Raw genomic sequence first — 23,854 nt, 5'->3', positions numbered from 1 at the left:
AGTACATATTGCTTCCTCTCTAAGGGAAAAGTACTTATGAAAACATCCATTCACATGTCTTTTGTGTGTTTGTGTGTGTGTGTGTGTGTGAGAGAGAGAGAGTGTGTGTGTGAGAGAGATAGGAGGGAGGGAGGGAGGGAGAAAGAGCGCACAATATTTTAAAGCAGTAGATTACCAACATCCAGTTATCAGGCAATTTAAAAGGGTGTTGTTCTTATTCAAATGGAAAAGTGCCCATTAAAATATTTCATAACTAGTTGTCCTGAACATAAAACCTATGACCTCAAGGATGCTTAAACATAATCTTCAGAGTGGACTCTGGCATTAGCATACAGCAAAAAGGCACCACGATTTTTTTTCTTAAATGATTTGTAAGTAGTCAAAAATTGCCCCATCTCTTTTTAATTTTTTTTTGTTGATTTCTTCTTTTCTCAGAAGCTGTAAATCAAGATGTTCCATATAAATAGAGATTCCTTATAAAACGGTCTTTGCCATTAGCTATTATAAGACACCATTGCTAAAATGAAAATAAAACATTTCATTTGTTATATTTTTTCCTCTTTTATAGAAAATAAAAATTTGTCTTTTCTGTTAGTTTTGTCCTCCTGGGCTCTGGCGTGTTCATGGGAGGGGCTACGAGGAAGCGTCCACGGGACGTCTAAGGTGGTGCTGAGTCTTGGCTGGACCTGGTGGGGTGTGATAGCCGGCTGTCTCCCTGTGTGCTGCATCTGTCGAAGGAATAGTAAGTCCTGCTCTCTGCCGGACGATACAGGGGGGGTGAGTCTGTGTCCATCGCTTCCATGTTCCGAATGCTTAAGAAAGGGGTGCTCTCCGCCACCAGCTCCTCATCAGATTCGCTGTAAGATGCGCTGCTCACTGAGAAGGAGTCTCTGAGCATTTTGCCCCTGTGCGACAGGTGTCCATTGAGTTTTGACTTTCTCCACCGCCTGTTGCTGCTGCCTATTCTCTTTGGATGCTCTAGTGCGGTGATGTACTCTTGCGTTGTCTCGTACTCGTCATCCTCTGTGATGCGGAAGGGGCTGGACGGCAAGCTGCCCGTGCTCTCGTTTAGGTAGCTGCTTCTTTGGTAGTAACTATCGTATCTCTGCATTTCTTGGAAAGGGACTTGGTACCTTCTGAGCAAAGGCTGCTGGTCTTCCACCTGGAAGCTGATGGATGCTGCAGGGGGTAAGGAGGCTGCATGAGCCGAGTTCGGGGAGGTGATCTCAAAGGTGGGCATGTGGGCTGATGGGGAACAGTGGAAGTCCACAGGAGACAGGCGAGCTGGGGTGGTCAAGGCAGACACGTACCTGAAAGAGGAAAACAGCATCCGTGTCAAGTTCAAATCCAACCCCAGAGCCTTTAGAATAAAGAACTTGAGTTACTCAGTACACCTTTTAAATCCTGACCCTGTTCGTTCCTGCTAATGGAACCCCTTACTGAGAGCTACAGTTCTATCTGCCAAAATACTTTGGTCATTGTGAGATGGAAAGAGGTTGTGTGGGTGTAAAGTGCTGACAAGTTAAAGATGACTTATTGCAACGCTGTAGGGTTTTCAAGGCAAGAGGTGAAGAGTGGTGGCTTGCCCTTGCCCGCCTCCACATAGCAATTCTGGGCTTCCTTGGTGGTCTCCCATCCAAGTATTAACAGGCTGACCCAGATTAGCTTCTAAGATTTGATACGACTGGCCTAGCCTGGGCCATCTAGGTCAGGGGAAGGAGGGTCAGAGACCTCAGAAAGAATTCTAGGTCTAGGAGATTGTTTCTAGGTCAAAGGGATCCCCCGCCATACCATTAAAGGAAAATGTAAAGTGTTGAGGGATATCAGGTCCTGGACATGAACTGTCGCGTCTCATCCTGTTTGACTATAAGCCTGTCTGCTGCTGTCTTCTGGCTACCAATGGCTGTGTATGCACATTTTTGATAGAAGAGGTCAGATGCCCCCCAGCCTTTGCAGGGAGGGTATTTGCATCTATTTACCCCTTTGCCCTGCCAGGCTGCAGCACTGCTGATGGTAAAGGAGGCGCCAACACAATTTTTGCATCCTTACAGCTGTGCTGCTTATTACAGAGGAAACGAGTATACTGCTACCACCCCATGTATGCAACACGGTCTGTATACCACATTTTGCAAGCAAAATATTTATTCCCGTGCCTTGTGTCGGCAGCACCAGAGAATGAAAGAGCAAGCATATGAGAACTACTGCTTATACAGACCCAAAGTACTCCCCAAGCCAGTGGCTGCTATAAAAGAAACACTCTGGAAGGACAGCTCTGTCGGCACAGGCATCTGAACTATGTGTATCTCCGCAGACTGGAAAACATCCCTGTCAGTTACATTATCTACTTAGTCACTCTTCCCTCTCCCTCTGATCTCAATAAACTAATCTAGACAAGCCAGGTGGCAGAATAATTACTAGATCTGTAGATTTCCGATGATTCTTATTCCCACCCACCCCACCCTGAATCAGATTAGTCATAAAAACTGGATTGGAGCTTGAGTGTTGAAAGGTGCTAGTGGATTCAGTCTTGCTATTCTACTGCAGACCAACACAGCGACCCTCCTGAAACAGTGTTGACAAATGTGGCAATTTCAGACCCAGGCCCACTGAGCATGGAACCCATGCAAGCACACCACAGGAAATCACACGGCATCATGTGGCAGGAAGAGGGGGGCGCAGAGTGAGGACTTTGCTAGTGTCAAGGCCAGGGCCATGGGCTGCAGACCGAAAGAGCTGGGGACAGGAAACGCAAGCCGAGCAACGGGAGCGAGGAACAAGCCAAGGATCGGACCTGTGAGGGGATCCTCTTCGCTACCGTGTGGCCTCAGCAGGCGTGCCAAGAGAAGCAGGAGGCATGGCAGCCTCGCTCCTGAGGCTGAATGTTCTTACAAAATGGTAATCTGTCTGTAGGGGCTTCTGACCCAGCAGGAGGAACTCCGTGACCCACCTGACCCACATCTACATCATCATCATCATCATCATCATCATCATCATCATCATCATCATCATCATCATCAATATTCCACTGGACTACCATTTCTTTCTTTTCTGCTCTGACTCAAGTCCAAGCCTAGCCACGGGAGATTAGTTTCAGCGTGGCTGGTGGTGGTGCAGGCCCAGGAGAGAAAAGCAGTGGCTTGGCCAGAGAACCAGGGCTCCTCCTAGGCTGTATTTGCTTGGAAGACCGGGGGGCGGGGAGGGTTACAGCTTCATTTTATCTCTCTTACCTGACCCTCTGCCTCAGCCCGCTGGCCATCTTTTCCCCCATTGCTCCCCCACTCCCTTCTTGCTTCACTTTCTCTGACGATTTCATACAAGCTGACAAGATTTCCAAGGTATAAGGTTTCAAGAGTCATCAGAATTCGGCTTTCGAGTGCTCACGCCCTGGAATCTTGTTGGTCTTTAAGGTGCCACCGGACTCAACTCTTGTTCTTCCTACTGTAGACCAATGCACCCACTCACCTGAAGTTATACTCACACAGACAGGGACTGACTAGGGGTGGCAGGTTTTTCTCTAGCTCTGCAAAGCTATGCCTGTATTGACAAGGGAGAAGGACAAGAGGGACACAGACCTCTCGCTGTGCGGTGAGTCTCGAAGGGAATCCACGGAGTCTCGGTACTGGGTCATCGGCCCCCGCTGGTCCTCAACGCAGAACGTCGCTTCCCGCCGAGCGCGAGCCTCCACACAGGCTGGGCTGTTGCATTTGCTGGTTCCCACTGAAGACAACATGATCCCGGACTGGCAGTCTGAAGTCAGGCTTTCTGTCCGTTCCATGCTCCAAGTGTGGCTTCCGTGTCTGTGAATCAAGCCAAGCAACAGACAATGGTTTGCCTGGCGCTCGGACTGGGGGAAGTCAGATCCTCCCCAGCTCTCTCAGAGCCAAGCTACAAGTGACTTTTTTCACGTGGAGAACACTTGATTGTTTTTGCAAGTTTTCCTGGGAAGTGAATTCCGAGTGTCCTTCCCCTCTCTGTTGGAATCGCTGCCTGAAGAGCCAGAGAAAGCCGGCGGCAGCAGCAGCTTTTGCAAATCGTTTCGCAGCGACAGCAGAAGAATCTGCTGCTGCTCTAACATGCCCTTCCCCTGCTCCTGAGCTCCTGGAGAAAAACTGGAATGAGGGCATGTTAGAGCAGCAGCAGATTCTTCCGCTGTCAGTGCGGCTGCAGCTTCACCGACATGGCGGCTTTCTCCAGAGCAGCTCCCTGCGAGCAAGACGCCCAGGGAGAAAGTAGCAGCTGCCCGCCCCCAAAGATCAATGAGAGCCCTCTTGTCTTGTGACTGGAGGAACGATTTGCAAATGCTGCTGCCACTGCCGGCTTTCTCTGGCTCTTAAAATGAGCATATTGTTTAAGAAAATTTTCTTGCGTACACACAGTTTATATTCAGTCATACAGTGAACATTCTCCTTGTGCTGTGGTGGCAGCGGCAATGGCCAACCAGATGCCCTGTTTCTGAAAAAAACTGGTCAGGCAACGAAAAACGGTATCTGTGGATATCACGTTGGGGAACCCAGGCCTGGAGAGCAGTGAAGCCAGGAGATCCAGAGGAGTTGGCCGTGTTAGTCTGTAGTTTCAAATTATTAAAGAGTCCAGTAGCGTCTTTAAGACTAACCAAATTTATTGTAGCATAAGCTTTCGAGAACCACAGGTCTCTTCGTCAGATGCAACTTTATTGTAGCATAAGCTTTCGAGAACCACAGGTCTCTTCGTCAGATGCAACTTTATTGTAGCATAAGCTTTCGAGAACCACAGGTCTCTTCGTCAGATGCAACTTTATTGTAGCATAAGCTTTCGAGAACCACAGGTCTCTTCATCAGATGCAACTTTATTGTAGCATAAGCTTTCGAGAACCACAGCTCCCTTCGTCAGATGCAACCTGACGGTTGCATCTGACGAAGAGAGCTGTGGCTCTCGAAAGCTTATGCTACAATAAAGTTGGTTAGTCTTAAAGGTGCTACTGGACTCTTTAGTATTTTGAAGTCAAGAGGCAATTGGAATCTCATGGCTGGGGGAGGGAATGTTGTGGTTGCCCTGCCTGGGAAGCTGTTTTATCACCGCCTAACCCTTTCTCCGTTTCTGAGGGAGTCTTGCACACCCTTTCTCGTGCCTCCTGAAATCCACAATGGCATATGGAAGCTTAGGAAAGGGAGGCTTGGCTTCCAATCCCTGCTCAGCCATAAAGCTCAGTGAGCGGCCCTAGGAGCAAGGCACCTTTCCTCTCCTCTGCAGTGCAGAGCGGATGTGAGAATACACCGGGCCAAAACTCACATGAAAACAGCGATCAATTCACAATAAAAAGATTCATGAATCTCCCAAAGACAGCAGGAGAACAGCTTGCTGCTCACCTGCTGTGAACAATAAAAACATACCTCCAATCAGAAAGCCTGTTGAACAGGAAGGCGCTTAGAGGCCTTAAGAAAGGCTTCCATCCCCACCTGCTCATTCCCAACAACTAGTGCCCAGAGGAACACCCTCATTGGAGAATGGAGCCCCTGCAAGCTTCTGGCACTGGGAAGGGGGATTCGAACTCAAGGTCCTGCGCGACCAAGCAAGGAAAAAAGACACAAGTGGACATTACCGCAACTAAATTCCTACACTGATGCACGGGATTCCAAGATGCGGTTTTATGCTGGAGGTAAGACCAAGAGGGAAGCTTTCATCTGGCCTTAGAACGTGGGATGTCACTGAAAATGCACAGAGGGGGTGACACACACCGCTGGAGACTGCGAGGAGCCACGGAGCAGCAGCTCTCATTACCTTTGGCTTGAAGTCGGCGTCCCTGTGGAGCAGCGATGTGACGGTGAGCAGGAATGGCTCCCTGAAAAGGTGGTCTCTGTTTCCCTTCGTATGACGTGCTCGGTCACTGGGACGTTTTTAGACATATACTGAGAAAAGAGTTACAGGTATCAGACATTAATCCCAGGAGGACAACATTGCTTCATTTACAGGACTGTCATAAATGTACTACATTATGGCTCAGCTCCTAAGCACCACGAGTGAAGTTGCACTACAAGGAAACAGTTCCCCACTCACACCCTGTTGCAGCCTACCCCCCCCCCCCACCCGCCCCCAAAACCGTGCTCCTGTGGGACTGGAAGAAAGGTGTGGGGAGCCAACTGGGAGTCTGCAGCAGCATGGTGGCGGGGGGGGGGAATCTCTCTCTTCTTCTCCGCAGATGGAAAAGCTGTTCCATCAGAGGAGCTTTTGCTGAAATAATTACAGTAATAATAACATTTGATTTATATACCGCCCTTCAGGACAACTTAACGCCCACTCAGAGTGGTTTACAAAGTATGTCATTATTATCCCCACAACAGCAATGACCCTGTGAGGTAGGTGATGCTGAGAGAGCTCCGAGAGAGCTGCAACTGACCCAAGGTCACCCAGATGGCTTCAAGCAGAGGAGTGGGAAATCAAACCCGATTCTCCAGATTGGAGTCCTGCTGCTCTTAAACACTGCACCAAACTGGCTCTGAGATGAGCTGATGGAACAGCAACTTAGGATCCATTTTGAGTGGTAATAATTACAGCAGCCAATTCAGATCATCCCTTAAGTTTTGGATTTTAGTCTTTCCGCCCCAGTTACACCAACCAGGAATATCGACTGAGATCGTTTTCAGTGGCTCCGGCCTCATCAAGCTGATCTGCAGATAAGCTTCCCTTGTTCTGGGATACAGGGGCCCAGTAGCAAAGACCAGAATGCCATGCTAAGCATCAGAGAAGATAGCTTTGTGCAGTGGGGGTGAGGCCATGCAGACCAGCAAAGGATCCTGCCAGAGATACGGCAGGCTTGCCAGCACTAAGGGGCCTCCTGCCCCGACTCAAACAACTCCAAATAAAATACACACGTGCTGCAGATCAGCTGCACATCTAAGGCTTATCCAGAATTAGTTCATACCAGTGCTTTCACTTAATTTATACTGGTTAACTACATACTTTTGTTAGCTTCTGACATAAAACAGCAAAATAACAAAGTATCTGTAATACTATTTAAAATATGAAAATACAAACAATTAGCCCCAAACCATAAAATAATGTAACTTTCAATGTTGGAGGAAGGTGACGGGTTGTTTAGGCTAAGGAGGAAGGAAGTGATACAAGAGCTGATCTCCGCTGGCCTCAAACCTACAAAACTGCCTGCCCTTCCCGCCTGTTTGAATGCCTCCTCTTCTTTCAGACACAAGAGGAAAAGGGCTTCCTAGAGCAGAGGCAGCGTCCTAGAAAATGGCACTGCTCTTGAAAGCGGTGCCTGTTCTCTGGCCTCTTCGTGGTCCTTCCTTCCAGCCAACAGAAGATGGACGAGGAGGAGGAGGCAGCCAAAGAGGAAGAGTGAATGGAATTGGGAGGGGGGGTGGGGAGATGGGATTAAGCAAAGAGGGAGAAAAGAGAAGGGATGGCCTTCTTTTCTCTCTTGTTCCGGCTGCTCTACCTCCTCCACTTCCACCACTGGTTTCTAAGAAGTGCCCGTATGCTGAAATAACGAAAGCCCACTTACATCAGCCATCTGAATTTCCTCGGGGTCTAGCCGGGGGTGACTGGGTCCGTTTGCAAGATTCCTGTTCTGATGAGCTGGACACATATTTTGCCTCAAATGATTATGCATTTGATTCCTCTGTTTTCTAAAGGATAAGGAAATGAAGAGAAGTCACTTAATGTGTATTGGTTCCGATCAGCAGACAGTGATGGGACCCTTTGGCCACAACCTTCTTTTAAGATGCATGTCTCCTGTGGATGACCGTGGTCAGCAAACTGCCTTGTCTTAGGTCACATTTCCTATGCCCAAGGCATAAACATCCAGCAGGGAACCCGCATCGCCGCCTGAATTTGGAGCTTTTTTCCATTCCACTTAGGGACAGAATCCATTCTGCAGTGGCAACGATACAGCGGAATCCTGAGGGTCCATCTACCCAAGCTCTCAGCTCCCTGGAAACAGCTTTTTCTACCTTAGGAGGGGCTGTCTAGCAGCACATAATGCTACAGGGAAAGGAGGAAATATTCAAAATGCATCAAAAAAGAAAAAAAACGGATTTTATTTTTCCTCCAGGAAATGCATGTAAAAATGGGGGATAGAATGTATGAAATGCATGTATTTATGCAGCAGCTGATATGATTAAAAAGTGTGGAGAAGTATTAAGGTAATTGGTTTCTCTTCCAGGAGGTACTGAGAGACAAGTCAGGGAGATTGATAATGCTTAAGGGAACACTATAGTAGGAGGACAAGGTATTGTCTGTGTTTATGGCTCCCATTAAAAAAGTCATTTCCTTAGAGCTCCTTTGGAGAAATTTTCAACAGGCAGCACTGCTATAGGTGGAGATTTTAACGGAGGCTTTAATTCTAAATTAGGTAGGTCTAATCAAAGCAGATCATTGAAGAATCTACCGAAAACTTTTCGTAAAATGATTAATAAACTTGATGGTTGAACAATGGCGAAATCTTAATTCCAAGCAAGCAAGATGGTCTTTTTTTTCTCACCACTCCACAATCTGCACTCTAGATGACTTTTCTTCTTGCTTCCCCAGTAATCCTAACTTCCATCACCAATGGCAAATTGGAGTAATGGCATGCTGATTATGCACCATTTATGGCGATCTGGCACTTTTTGATAAAGCCCTTCAGCAACAAAGATCGAATAATATATTGCTGTATAATGAAACAGTGGCAGAACAATAGAACAGAGTCCAGTAGCACCTTTAAGACTAACCAACTTTACTGTAGCGTAAGCTTTCGAGAACCACAGCTCACTTCGTCAGATGCATGGAGGGTATGAAGAAACTGGCCAGATATATATAGGTGGTGAGGGGAGGGGGGAGTAGATGCAATCAGTAGCTTCTAGTAATGGGATCAGTTTACTTCTGATAATGAAATCAGCTACTTCTGATGAGTGGTAGAACAGGCACCAGAGGAAGACTAACATCTAACCTCAACTGGCTTAACGCTCCTGTTGTTATTAGATGCCCCTCCCCCTTAAGTAGAAATCAGATTTACAGGAACAGTAACGTTGGACCTGGTTAACAAATGAAAACAGAGCATCAAAGAACAGGAGGAGACCTAACGTGAAAAATTAGAATGAAAAATACTTGAACCAAAAAGGACTTATAGAGAAATAGACAGAGATCTCCCACAGAAAGGTCATAGATCCAGAGGAGTTAGCCGTGTCAGTCTGTAGTAGCAAAATCAAAAAGAGTCCAGTAGCACCTTTAAGACTAACCAATTTTATTGTAGCATAAGCTTTCGAGAGCCACAGCTCTCTTTGTCAGATGCAACCTGACGGTTGCATCTGACAGAGAGAGCTGTGGTTCTCGAAAGCTTATGCTACAATAAAATTGGTTAGTCTTAAAGGTGCTACTGGACTCTTTTTTTGATTTTGCCCATAGAAAGGGAAAGCAAAGTGGGTTGGCAACAAAGGTCTGAGCTGGACTGTTGGCATATGAGTAGGTGAAACCTCGGATTAATATTAATAAGCAGGAGGCAGTTTACAACATTTAAAACTAGGTTGTATCAGTATGAAATGGCCCTTCAAAGTTATGATGAATGCATTTCTTGACATTCCCAAATTTTATCATGTTGATTTAGAGATGCTTGAAGCAGACATAATCAGAGAAGAGATTTTAGCAGTCATAAGAAACTTTAAAATAACAAATTTAATGTAATTAACAGATTGTTAGCAGAATTGTTTAACATTAGATTCACTTATGATGAATACCAAAATAATAATATTATAATAATAACATTCGATTTATATTCAGGACAACTTAATGCCCACTCAGAACGGTTTACAAAGTATTTCAATCTAAATTATTACGTAAGTTATATGTTGGAGATAAAATTACAGTATCTCTGAAAACAAAGCAAAGATCATTTTCACAGTGAATCCTGTAGACTTCTATCCTTGCTTAATCAAAATTTTAAAATCTGGACAACTGCAACCGGTAATAATTTAAATACTCTAATTTTTGAATATGCAAAATATTGGTGGAATTATTTAAAGCAGTAAATGACTCTCAACAAGAGAACTGGCTGCTGTTTTTAGACTTTGAAAAAAGAGGTCGACTGTCTTGAATAGCCGTACTTCAGAACAACTTTAGATCATTTTAATGTGGATGGCACAGACCAGGCCAGCCTGATCTTATCAGATCTTGGAAACGAAGCAGGGTTAACCTGGTTAGTACTTGGATAGGAGATCACCAAGGAAGTTCAGGGTCACTATGTAGAGGCAGACAATGGCAAACTGAACCCCTTTTTATTTATTTATTTATTTAATTTACAGTCCACTCTCCCCATGAATGGGCTAAGAGTGGATTTATATCATAAGTACATAGATACAAAAAAAAGTTAAAACAATTTAAAACATTGGTAGGGATCATGAAAGTACAGCATTTAAATAGAAACAAGACAGCTCATATTTGCATCCTACATAGAATCTCGAGCCCACAGGGCAAGGCGGTTAAAACTCAGCTAATGTAGGGTTGGGCACATATTCCCCCCTCCCCTACTGAGGGGCCAGTTGGATTATTCGTCTGCCTCAACCTCCATAAGCCTGGCAGAACATCTCCGTCTTGCAGACCTGGCGAAATGATAGCAGATCTTGTTGAGACCAGGCCTCCTCAGACAGAGAGCTCCACCAGGTAGGTGCCGGACCGAAAAAGCCCTAGCCCTGGTTGAGGCAAGATGAACCTCCTTGGGGCCAGGGACCACCAGTAGTTGTTTGCCTGCTGATCGAAGCAGCCTCCAGGGAGTATAGGGCAAGAGGCAGCCCCGTAGGTATGTCAGTCCCTGTCCGCTAAGGGCCTTAAAAGTCAAAACTAGAACCTTGAACCTGACCCGGAATGCCACTGGGAGCCAGTGCAGCTGGCACAGAACCGATGTAGTATGTGACTGGAACAGAGTTCCAGTCAAAATACACGCCGCTGCATTCTGGACCAGTTGTAATTTCCGGAGCAGACACAAGGGCAGCCCAGCTTAGAGCGAGTTACAGTAATCCAGTCTGGAGGTGACCACTGCATGGATCACTGCCGCTAGATCGCAGATCGACAGGTAGGGGGCAGGTTGCCTGGCCTGAGGAAGATAAAAGAACACAGACGTGGCACCTGCCATAACCTTGGCCTCCACTAACAAGGACGCATCCAGGATTATGCCCAGACTCCTTACCATCGGTGCCGGCTAAAGAGGGCTGGGCACTGGATCCCCAAAACTGATAGCCAGATGCAGGACCTCTGTCTTCACAGGGGTCTGCTTTAACCACCTAATCATGGCCTCCAAAGCCCTGGGCAAATTATTTGGGGCAGAGCCCGGCCGGCTGTCCATCAATAGATAAATCTGGGTGTCATCAGCATACTGATGGCAACCAAGCCCAAAACTCTGTACCAGCTGGGTGAGGGAGCCCATATAGATGTTGAATAGCGTTGGGGAGAGTATCACCCCTTGCAGAATGCCACACACCAAGGGATGACATGGAGACAACCGCTCCCCAAGCACCACCCTCTGTCCCTAACCTTGGAGAAAAGAGATCAGCCACTGTAAGGCTGTCCCACGGGTCCCCACATTGACGAGGTAGCGGGCTAGTAGTTCGTAGCTGACTGTGTCAAATGTTGCTGTAAGATCCAGCAATATCAGCAGTGCCAACCCACCTCGATCCCGGTGTCTGAGGAGATCATGTGCAAGGTCAACCAATGCCATCTCCGCCCCATGTCCAGGGTGGAAGCTGGACTGGAATTGGTCCAGGACAGAGGAATCCTTCAGGAATAGCTGCAGCTGTTCCACCACCACCTGCTCAATCGCATTACCCAGAAACAGGAGGTTCGAGACGGGGTGGTAATTGACCAGGTCAGAGGGATCCAAAGATGGTTTCTTCTGGAGAGGCCACACCACCACTTCCTTTAACACTCCAGGAAAAGCCCTAGAGCTTAAGGATTAACAATAGCCTCCAACGGAGCCTGAAGCTCATCAATGCTGGCCTTCATTAGCCATAACAGGCAAGGGTTCAAGGGGCAGGTGGTAGACCTCACCACCCACAGTATCCTGTCAACCTCATCCTGGGAGAGTAGACTGAATTGATCAAAAACAGAACCAGAACCAATTCCATTAGTGTATGAAACGTGGCTGGCAGTCTCCGCAGGTGAGCAAAAATATGCTCGCTGCCCATGTGGGGGGTGGGGTGGGGCTGGTGCACTCAAACGAGCCTTCAGGATGAAGTAGTCCGACCACGGCACTGCATCCAGGTCCACCCAAGTCCCCATTGCAAAGATCAAATCCAGCGTGTGGCCCATTTTGATGTGTAGGTGCTGACACAAATTGAGAGAGTCCCAGTGCTGTCATGGAAGAGAACGAGGTCTGCAGCCTGTGAGGAGGTAATGTCCTCGGCATGGTCACTGAAACCCCCCAAAACCAAGAGCTTGGGGTACTTCAAGGCTCAGCCGGCCACCACCTCCAGCAGGTTCGACAGGGTACCTGTTGGTGTGCTAGGTAGATGGTACACCAGACAGATAGTCAAACTCTCTTCAGCGTCCCATGCCAGGCCCACACATTCAATGGCAGTGATCTTTGGGGTGGGAAGCAGCCTGAAGGAGAAAGACTCTCGAGGGAGTAACGCCACCCCTCTCCCCTGGCCACTTGTCCGAAACTGATGACGGACGAAAAAACCTGGGGGAGTCAGTTCTTTCAAGCCAAGCATCCTGCCCTCCTTCACCCAGATCTTGGTCATGCATACCAGGTCCATATAATTCGCTGCAAAAAACTCATGCAGAGTCCTGGTCTTATTACTAATGAATCTGGCATTACATAACATCAGTGTTGGGCGAAGGGCTAATTTTCCTAGTCCAGCAACCAACATATCTTGGGATAGGACACAGATTAAAAGGGCACCAAGCCGTACCACATCCCCATGCTCTTCTATTTCTAGACCTTGCCCCACCACCATACCTCCTCTGCCCCCAGAGCACTGGGGCCTTGAAAACTCTATGCGGTCATCATAAGTTGGCCGCTTGATGCTCCCACCCCAAAATTGTAGGCCCATTGTGGAAATCTACCTGACCATTCTTCTTCTTGTGTGTCTTTTTTCCTTTTTTATTTATAGAACTGACACCAACATCATGAATGAATGAATAATGTGCTGTGAAGTTTCAATTGACTCTTGGCCACCCCATACACAGATAGTTCAAGGCAAGAGCAGAAGTGATTTGCACTTGCCTTCCTCTTCATAGGAACCTCAGTCTTCCTTGCAGGGGGCAGTCTCCTGTCCAAGGAGCGACCATGGCCAACCATGCTTAGCTCCAACTCTAGGCTATTTGGGCTGCTCCAGCATCATGAACAAGGAGAAAACTGCTGGGAAAAGACCAGCTTTTGAGAATTCTCCCAGAAAGCTCAGTGCGGAGCTTCCATTCCAAATGGGATGGAAGGGATTTCACTCATAACATTAACAGCAAAGCTCCTTCTAGCTCTTAAATGTTCTAGAATGCTGAACTATGAATTAGGAGATGCTTGTTGTCAGGGCTTTTTTTCTGGGGAAAAAAAGGTGGTGGAACTCAGTGGGTTGCCCTCGGAGAAAATGGTCACATGGCTGGTGGCCCCGCTCCCTGATCTCCAGACAGAGGGGGGTTGAGATTGCCCTCCGTGCCGCTGGAGCGGCGCGGAGAGCAATCTCAACTCCCCTCTGTCTGGAGATCAGGGGGCGGGGCCACCAGCCATGTGACCATTTTCAAGAGGTTCTGGAACTCCGTTCCACTGCGTTCCTGCTGAAAAAAAGCCCTGCTTGTTGTAAAGGTGGACTTTTATTATTTTCTCTTTTTAGCGGCAAATTGCTCCCCAGCTAAATGAATGCTTTCAATAAAATTTAACACAATTGTAGCATTTTTCATATTTGCATTTCAAAGGGCTTTCCAGTGAGAGTTCAAAGCCTCTTTTATTGTGATGGCCCCTGAGAAACTGTGAGGTAAATTTCACAACAACCCTACGCACAAGGGAAATGGTGCTGCCACTCCCTATAGGCAGGGGCTCCAGTATTGATGGAGGGAGACCCAGCTTCTCCAGAGAGACAGAAATCCCCCTTTTTCAGTTCTTACTGATTTTCTTGAAAACAAGTTCCGATGCTCTACACGCGTACTTCTATGACAGAATTCTGCCCCCTCCCTCCACTGTGGTGTGTTTTATGCTCAAACTACAGGGCCGCTGAATCATCATGTGGTCCCTGAGACTGCCGGTCTTCGGTTGCACTGTTAAGCACAAGTAAGGAGGTGTGTCTCATTGCTCGACAGGAATTACTTCCACATGAACATGTTTATGGCTGGAATACTATTCCAGGTAGCCAAAACACTGAACTCTGTATTGTCTTTTCCTGCCACATTTTCTTACTAACAAACCCCAGGCTTCTGCTGGTCTTCGCTTGTTCTCAGCTCCCATGCCTTTAACAGCAAGTGTGAGCAGCAGACAGTAGCAGTGATAACCCTGCCCCTCTTTGGACACACCTGTGACGCAGAGTCTCTCTACACACTACTAGGTACCTAGGGATGCTCAAGTGAACCTCATTTCACGTGTCCCCCCTCCAACTTTCCATGCACTCGCTCACAGTCACACTTCAATTTGCTTCACATGAATAAATTCATGTGTTCTATATCAGTTCCTCCTCAACTGCTAAAAGTATCCCGGTTTCCTCCCCATATATTCATTGAAATGCAGATCTTGACACTTTCTCACACCTTAAAGAAAAGCAAATTGGCAAGTCAAAGCATCCTACGGTACTTGTTCTCATAGCCAAAACAGCTTATTCATCACTTTGCCCTCTGGAATCACTTGCTCATGCAGTCACACAAAGGGAGCTCCTGTCAAAGCAGCATTCACATGTGCCAAGCGAGAACAGCCCGCACATGAATTGAGGACTACACATACCATCCTGCATTTGAGCATCCCTGGGTACTTAGTAATGTGTCAAGAGACTCTCAGTCAATAGTAGAGGATAGCCTGGACTATAACCAGATGGGGATCACTCAGACCTCAAACATGTTACCTGTTTACATGACCAACTTGTTGCAATAATATAGATTAAAAGCACATTGCAGTAAGCAGGGCTTTTTTTCTGGGAAAAGAGGTGGTGGAACTCAGTGGGTTGCCCTCGGCGAAAATGGTCACATGGCCGGTGGCCCCGCCCCCTGATCTCCAGACAGAGGGGAGTTTAGATTGCCCTCCACGCCGCTCAATCTCAACTCCCCTCTGTCTGGAGATCAGGGGGCGGGGCCACCGGCCATGTGACCATTTCCAAGAGGTTCCGGAACTCCTTTCCCCCGCGTTCCCCCTGAAAAAAAGCCCTGGCAGTAAGCAATACTAAGTAGTATAAAGCAGTACACTAGTAATCTGGGTGAGCTTCTGAACTTTGCATGAACTGTCTGTGTGTTTTTTTCAGAATGTTAGGTAACTAAAACAGGTGCCCCTTTCATCTTTGACAGCCAATTTAAAATAGTGGACTCTATCTAGATCAACGTTCTTCTATCAGAAAATGAACCAATGGTGGTCTACCAACTTAACTTTTTCTGTCATTTCTCACAGGTTTATAGTTTTGATTTGCAAGTTGGATATAACATCATTTTTTGGCTAATGAGAAGGTAGTAGTAGTAGTAGTAGTAGTAGTAGTAGTAATAATAATAATAATAATAATCAATTTATATATCGCCCTTCAGGATGACTTAACAGCCACTCAGAGCGGTTTACAAAGTATGCCATTATTATACAATAGGACTTATGAATATCTATTGAAGCATCAAATCAATCATAGTTTTTTTATATTACCACATGAAAAGATTTTAAATATTTGCACAAGATAATCTATAAAACATGCAAATTCAGATAGTGTGTTAGAGTTCTGATTGGAAGAAATCTCATGAGAATTTAGGTGAGAATTTTATCTTTGCATTGTATATTATGGGAATCTCAATGCATTTCATAGAAACTTTGACTGTTTTAAACTAAGAGTTAATTAGGAAATGTTAGCAAACCTCATTCTTATTGCCTTTCTGTGTTCTGTTTTTATAGGATTTATATTAATTACCATATATATGTTGATAACTTGCTTCATTAAGAAACTAGGATGTAATTTCAATAAAGGAAATAAATAAACTCTAGAAAGGTGTCTGTGTACTTTGATGAGAAGGGGCAAGGCAAAAAGGACCCTAGAAATAATGTACTGATAAGCAGAACTGGTTCAAAGAGCGGCCCTGTTTAACAGGCCTTACTAATTGCTGAAAGCTATCCAAGAGTAAAAGATAAATCTTTCTTTTGAGCTTGCAGGATCTTAAATAAGGTGCAGATAAGACAGTCCGTTACAAATTTACCAGTGGAGCTCAGCTGACATTTGGATCTGCTAGCTCAGAGCTCAGGATATTATTATTATTTATTTATGTCACTTATAGTCCGTCTTTCTCACCGAGACTCAAGGCGGATCACATAGCATGAGATCAGCACATTCAGTAAGGACATTTCAATAAACAATAGCACAGGATAAATAAATGCAGAGTTTACAAACACACAACATTAGCAAAAATCCAATACAAAGTTGAAGAAACGCTGAAACAGAACATAAGCAATTCTAGGACTGACATTAGACAAAGTAGAACAGTTATGTAAGATTAATTTGGAGTTACGGTATATTATTATGGGAGACGGTAAATTTCGAGTTGGGGTATAATATGTAATACTTATCTCCCCCAGACCTAGGCCGATTCCAGATGACTAACCTTAAGGCGCTTCATGCCGCCCTCTTCCGGATCGTGACGGGGAAAATGCGAAATATCGCGTTTCCTCGCGCAACGCGCGAGGAAACGCGATATTTCGCATTTTCCCCGTCGCGATCCGGAAGAGGGCGGTATGAAGCGCCTTAAGGTTAGTCATCTGGAATCGGCCCTAGATAAAGAAGCCTTGAACCATTTATATTATGTTTATAACACTGCTGGAATTATTTTACACTGATGCTTAAGGGAATTTACAAGGCTGTTATCAGAATAGAAATCTTGTAGCCCTGAAATGCAAACACCTCCTGAAAAAAGAAGTCCTTGAACAGAGACATAAGTGTCATCTGAACACACTGTCTTGACTGCGTATGAAGAATCCTAGTCAATAAGCATCAGAATATAAGGACGGCACAAACTTTCAATGGATGGAAGATGAATATTCATTAAAATCACTCACTTGGTTTTACAGTAAGCGACCACACACACTATTCCCACAACAAGCAATGCAACACAAATCCCGGTAATGGTTAGAACTCTCTTCTGATACAGCTCCTCAGCTTCTGCAAATGACATAAAAATAATCCACTATTAAAATACATTACACGTTAGAATGGTGAATTCCAGGGCATTTTTTCTGGGAAAAGAGGTGGTGGAACTCAGTGGGTTGCCCTCGGAGAAAATGGTCACATGGCTGGTGGCCCCGCCCCCTGATCTCCAGACAGAGGGGAGTTTAAATTGCCCTCCATGCCACTCAGCGGCGCGGAGAGCAATCTAAACTCTCCTCTGTCTGGAGATCAGGGGGCGGGGCCACCAGCCATGTGACCACTTTCAAGAGGTTCCGGAACTCCATTCCACCACGTTCCTGCTGAAAAAAAGCCCTGGTGAATTCTGAAGACAAAACTATCAACCCAGACTCTAGGAAACAAAACATAGCGGGTTCCTTTCTCCTGGTGCTTAGATCCATAAGCCTCTCTCGCTAGTAGCTGTACATTGCATACTCTTCATTGCCTCTCTCCCAACCCTTCCTTTGATTAACTTCCTGTTCTTATGAATGAAAAGAAAATCCATTCTGAATAAGCCCCCTCCCCCCGCAATGTCTTCCTTTCTTTTTAACACTCTTAGTACAACTTCTTAAGATTACTCCAGCTAATAGTGAGGCCACACGTGCCTATATAGCATCTCTTCTCAAGCTCACGAGTGCCGTTCAAATATTTCAGAAAATTAACAGGGGACCGACCCACAGTGCAATCAGGAACCATTTCCCCCCCCCCCAGAAGAAACAACCCAAAGAGGGATATGTACACCCTCTTCTTTCTGAGCTCAGTGTCACATTTTAACATTTTAAACTTTCTGACAGCATTCTGTTTTCAGATCTGCTCAAAGCGATGCAAAGTTCATTTAATTAGTCAGTCCCTTGTTCTAGACGGAAAAATTGCTAGCTACTGGCAGGGAGGTATACCAGAGACAGGAACTGTGGAGTCTTTTGAACGTCTGAGAAATTCAAAATACTCTAAGTGCATGTGGAAATGGATCTTTTAAAAATATAGATTCTTTTTAAAAAAGATACTATGGATTCATTTAACTTGCTATCTGTTGGTGAAGAGCAAGGACAAGGTTGGAAGCAGCACTCTCAGAGCAGTGATCAATTACTAGATGGTATGAATGACAGATCTGTATGTGTATGTGGGTTGTGTACTTGAAAGGGAATGTATGTGAACGGGGATGAAAAGGGCACATGGCGTGCATGTGACTGGAGTGTCTCACTAAGGTATGTAAATATGGAATGGCTACAGAGAAGCTGTTACAGATTTTAAAAGCCAGGAAGTGTTGAGGCTCTCTGCTAGACATGGGCATGAACTGAAATACGAATCAAAGTTCGTGATGAACTGGGCTGGTTCGTGGTTCGTAAACCGGTGGTTCGTCAGAGCCCATTTCTGACGGACCGCCACAAACTTTAGGCTGGTTTGTTTGGTTCGTTTTTTGGTTTGTCACTGCAGTCAGCCTGGCGGCGATCAATCAGTTTCCTAGGCAACAGGGGATGGACTTCCTGCAGACCTTCTGCTGACCCAGAAGTGGCCTTCTGCTGACCCAGAAGTGACGATTTTCTGACCTGGATGTGACGTTTTCACGAACCAAATGAACCGGTTCGCGAACCAGGGCAGGTTTGTGAAAGTTCGTGGTTTGTGAAATGCAACAAACCACAAACCACACAGTTTGTTTTTTTCTGGTTTGTGCCCATCTCTACTCTCTACTTCTGCGAAGTAATTCCCTGGTTAGAAACATGTGAGTAATCTGCAAGCTCTAATTGCATACAAAAGAAAAGAATTCTTATTGCCGCAGGTTGGCAAGCCCTCAAGGGAGATTTTTACCAAAATACAGTCGTTCTCCTTAAAAAGGTACAAGCACCTGTACAAGCACCGAGTCATTACTGACCCATGAGGGGACGTCGTATCATGACGTTTTCTTGGCAGACTTTCTACAGGGTGGTTTGCCATTGCCTTCCCCAGTCATCTACACTTTTCCCCCAGGAAACTGGGTGCTCATTTTACCAACCTTGGAAGAATGGAAGCCTGAGGGTCAAACCACAAGAGACAAAATACATTTGAATTACACTCGAATTACACTCAAACACACTCGAATTACAAAATACACTCGAATTACCCATGTAATTCAAGTGTATTTTGTCTCATGTGGTGAGACCCTGAGTCAACCTTGAGCTGGCTACTTGAACTTGGCTTTCACCAGGATCAAACTCAGGTCGTGAACAGAGCTTGAGCTGCAGTACTGCAGCTTAGCACTCTGTGCCACGGGGCCCTTGCAGCATAATTTAAGTTACCAGGACTTTATGAGCTTCAGAACTGAATTTCTCAGGAACATATTAGAACACAAATTTTAGACCCAAACAGAACAATACATGTTTTTTGTCTCTCTTTTCTATGCTCTCTATTTTGCAGATGCATAAAATTTTCTCCTCTAAGGCAGCTACATAAAACCATCTGTTCAAGCCATAGGTAAAGGTTAAATCCAGGCATACATAACAAAACTCAGACGCCTGCTTTTGTTACACAAAAGCCACTCTGAGAAGGGGAATTTGGAATGGGGAACTTTTGTTACACTCATTCATTTCACCTCATTGATTTAAAAATGTCCACTCCACTTTATCCTTCATCCAAGGCTGCTTACAAGATCTCACAAATTAAAATACATCACTCTGCTCAAATGTCAATACAAAGAGAATAACCCTGAAAATTTTCTAATTGCCCAACAATGGGATTCCGGCATATAAATTAATCTGCGGTACATGCCATTCTATGTGACTCCACAGAATCACAGAATCAGAGACTCGATGGTCTTACAGACCATCTAGTCCAACCCCTTGCCTTCTTTAGGAACATCCCCCTTCCTTCTTTTGGAACGTCCTAAAGAATTCGTCCAGCCGTTCCTTGAAGATTGCCAATGAGGGGGAACCCACCACATCCCTAGGCAGCCAATTCCACTGCTGGATTACTCTTAATGTGAAGTTTTTCTTAATGCCGGTAGCTTTCCTTCTGTAGTTTAAACTCATTGTTTTGAGTCCTATTCTCTGTTGCCAACAGGAACAGCTCCCTTCCCTCCCCCTGATGGCCTTCTAAATACTTCAAGAGAGCAATCATGTCTCCCCTCAGCCTCCTCTTCTCCAAATGGAACATTCCCAGCTCTCTCAGTCTTTCCTCGTAGGGCTTGTTCTCCAGCCCCTGAGCATCCTGGTTGCTCACCTCCAGGTGGGGCCTGACCAACATGGTCTATACTTTAACGTTTAGCATGGGCCTCATTTTACCGCTCCCTCCCAAGAAGAAGTATGTCCTTCTAAGGGACTGACTGCATGTTAGGCTTTACACGAGTTCACCATGGAGACCTGCAGCCATACTGCACCTGTGGATCCCAGGCAGAAACTCCTGTGTAAAAGCACAGCAGGGGCCCAATTCAGTTCAGGACCATGGCGTACCTTCTTTGTGCTGTGTTCAGGAGCTGAATAGTCCATTTCAGCTCCCAAAAATGGTGCAGGGGAAGGGAGACAGGTGCCTCTCTTCCTCCCATGCTGGAGTCACAATCAGAATTGGGCATTTGCTGCACTTTCACACCCATGTTGCCACTGGAGACTCGCCACTGCCATATGGCTGCCAATCCTTACTGGCAACTCATGTAAAACCTAGCGTGTTGTTAGGCCCTAAGCCCAGGGATTTCAATGGACCCCGGGCTGTAATGTTAGTGTTATCACAGCAGGCTTTACTTCATTAATATCTCTGGGGTAGCTTTCCCAAGAGCAAGGGGTTTGCTCTTTTGGTCTGCGAATGAATGGGGGGACTACCATGTAAGGATCTTGCCAAGGAATTATAAAAGGACTCCACTCATTGGTTTTTTGAAGCTTTATTGTAAGACCTGGTGTCATGATATTACAAAGGCTTTATTAGGAATAAGGCACATTTTAAGAAAAAACAGTCGCACATATACTTCAGAGAGAACTAGTTTCCCCCCCTTTTGGGGGTTGGGCATTAAGGCTTAGAGAACTCCAGGCCGCTCGGCCAGGCTCCCAGCTGCACAACCTTGAAAAAGAAACCCAGCTGCACCATCCCCCACATTTGGGACTGATGGCAGATGCCGACATCCTGACATCTGTTGCCCCGAAAATCAATTCCCCCCAGATTTCTGCGGATATTTTTTGTGAAAGTCTTTTAAGAGCCTAGGTGCTCGAATCTCTGTGGCTCTAACCCATTCAGCTTGACTCCTAGGGAAGGACTTCCATTGGACCAAATAATACAGTACTTCCCTTTTCAGTTTAGAGTCCAAGATTAAGTCGATTTCATAATGCAGTTGTCCATCTATCCATCTATCATTAGAAGTGGGGGCTGGGCTGGCTCAGGGTGCCATTTGTCTGCCCCTGGATCCCTTTTTAGCAGGCTGAAATGCAAAACTGGATGGGCATGTCTTAAACTCTTAGGAAGGTCTAGCTCCACTTGGTTATTTTGAAAGGGCCGCCTACATACTTCCATCCCAATTTCTTACTGGGCTGGGTGCCGCTAAGAGCCTTGGTAGACACATATACACTGTCCCCAACTTTCAAATCCCAGCGGGGAGATGTTTTTATCAGCTTGTTTTTTATAATCCATCTTAGCTTTTTCCAATGTCCTTTTGACCATCTCCCTGTCAGTTTCTGTTCCATGGATCTTCCCAAAAATATACGCACCGATCAGAGACAGATTCAGTCAACGGATTTTTTAAATTCAGGAATCACAGTACAACCAACTAACATAAGGCAATTTATGAGAATGACAGTTTAACTGTAACAATGCTGACTATATATTCCTTGCCCCTCCCCTTTTCCTATGGAACGGAACTCTTGGCTTGGACAGCCTTTCAGCGCTAGAAAACTAAACTGCAACCATGTAACTTCCCTACTATAACTGACAGGCTAACTACTGTCAGGCGTTAAACTGCAACTAAACTGCCTTCTATGCCAGACAGGTTAACCCCTGTCTGACACTCCCACTGATTTACAATGTCAGCCCACCATTGCTGTAAGTCCTCCCCCCTTTTCCATAGTGGTCCAGTAAGGGCGTAGGTTTTCCTTCAAACCTCTGAGTTGCTTTAAAGGGGGTGGTTCCAATAGAACTGTGTACACTATTGTTGTAACAATATTCAGCAAAAGGATGATAGTCCAGCCAATTATCTTGTTGGTAATTGATGTAACATCCTAAAAATTGCTCCAACACTTGATTTGTTCTTTCACTTTATCCATCTGTTTGTGGATGGTGACTCGAACTCAGACCTTGATCAATTCCAGTTACTTTCAGCAGCTCCCACCAGAAGGTGGCAATGAACTGTCAGAGATTATCTTGGTTGGGAAAGAATGCAAACGCACCACATGTTGCATAAACAAGGTTGCTAGCTTCTTAGCTGTGGGGATTTTAGAGCAAGGAACAAAATGGGCTTGCTTCGAAAACAGAGCCACTATCACCAGAATCACTGTTTTCCTCTTGGAGTGGGGGAGGTCCGTGATGAACTTCATGGAAATAGTTTCCTATGGTCTTGAGGGGGCCGGTAACGGTTGCAGTAATCCAGGCGGCTTTCCTCTCCTCTTTTTCCCCATCACACAAACTTGACAGGTAGACATATATAGAGAGATATCCCTCCTCATTCCTGGCTCGAAAAACTGTCTTTGTGTTGGGTGGAGGGTTTTAACAAATCCAAAACGACCAGTGGTTTTATCATCATGACAATGTTTCAATACTTCCCCCAGTAGGGTTTCGGGAATATATAATCGTCCCTGTTTGTACCAGCATCCATTCTCTCCTTTTTGCAAACAGTCTGGGTAAGCGCCTCACCCTCCTTCTCCGTTTTCTCCCTCACTTTCTCCAACCAAGGCTCAGGTTGCAGGTAGGGGGGTTGTGAATGGGTCTGGGATCAGGTTACAACTCCTCCCAACTGGCTGGGTGTGAATAGTTGACCAATGACCTCCTCCTTTTGGCTGTCATGCTGTGGAAGTCCAGACAAAGCATCAGCCAAACAATTTGATTTCCCAGGAAGATGCTTATGTGTAAAACGAAACTTAGAAAAATACTCCGCCCACCTTAGTTGCTTAGCTTCCAGTTTCCTAGGCATTCGTAAATACTCCAAATTCTTATGATCTGTCCATACCTCAAAGGGAATCTTGGCCTCTTCCAGTAAATGTCTCCAGGTTGAAAGGGCTAGCTTTACTGCCGTGATTTCTTTGTCCCAGACCGACCAGCGGCGCTCCACCTCTGAAAACTTCTTTGAAACATAGGCACATGGGTGTAGCTCTCCACTGGAACCCTCTTGGAGAATCACCCCTCCCATTGCACTATCACTTGCATCAACTTGGACAATGATTTTTTTATTCTCATCAGGATGACTTAAGATGGGCTCAGAAGTAAATAGTTCCTTCAGTTTCTCAAAGGCTTGTTGGCACTCCTTACTCCAAGTCAGTTTAGCACCTGGCTTTGTAACAGCTGCTTCTTTACCTTTGGTTTTTTGAAGCTTTATTGTAAGTTCTAGTGTCATGATATTACAAAGGCTTTGTTAGGAATAAGGCACATAAAAAAAACAGTCACACATATACTTCAGAGATAACTAGTCCCGCCCC

General features: G+C 45.7%; 1 protein-coding gene across 1 annotated transcript in view; it reads right to left on the bottom strand.

Annotated features, from left to right (window-relative positions):
• Nucleotides 1–497: 497 nt before the first annotated feature.
• NRG2 (neuregulin 2) overlaps nucleotides 498–23,854 on the bottom strand; it is a 232,167-nt gene continuing 208,810 nt past the window's right edge. The window contains exons 8-12 of the mRNA XM_054984860.1: nucleotides 17,171–17,273; nucleotides 7,496–7,619; nucleotides 5,758–5,885; nucleotides 3,573–3,797; nucleotides 498–1,310 (exon numbers count right to left, since the gene is read on the bottom strand). Of these exons, the coding sequence (XP_054840835.1) occupies nucleotides 659–1,310; nucleotides 3,573–3,797; nucleotides 5,758–5,885; nucleotides 7,496–7,619; nucleotides 17,171–17,273 (1,232 nt within the window). The 3' untranslated portion in view covers nucleotides 498–658. The remainder of the gene's footprint in view (nucleotides 1,311–3,572; nucleotides 3,798–5,757; nucleotides 5,886–7,495; nucleotides 7,620–17,170; nucleotides 17,274–23,854) is intronic.

The sequence above is a fragment of the Eublepharis macularius genome, chromosome 7 (genome assembly GCF_028583425.1).
Source record: "Eublepharis macularius isolate TG4126 chromosome 7, MPM_Emac_v1.0, whole genome shotgun sequence".
Taxonomy (NCBI): Eukaryota; Metazoa; Chordata; class Lepidosauria; order Squamata; family Eublepharidae; genus Eublepharis; species Eublepharis macularius.
Note: the sequence above shows the minus strand (reverse complement) of the source record. Positions and strands in the feature narration are given on the sequence as shown.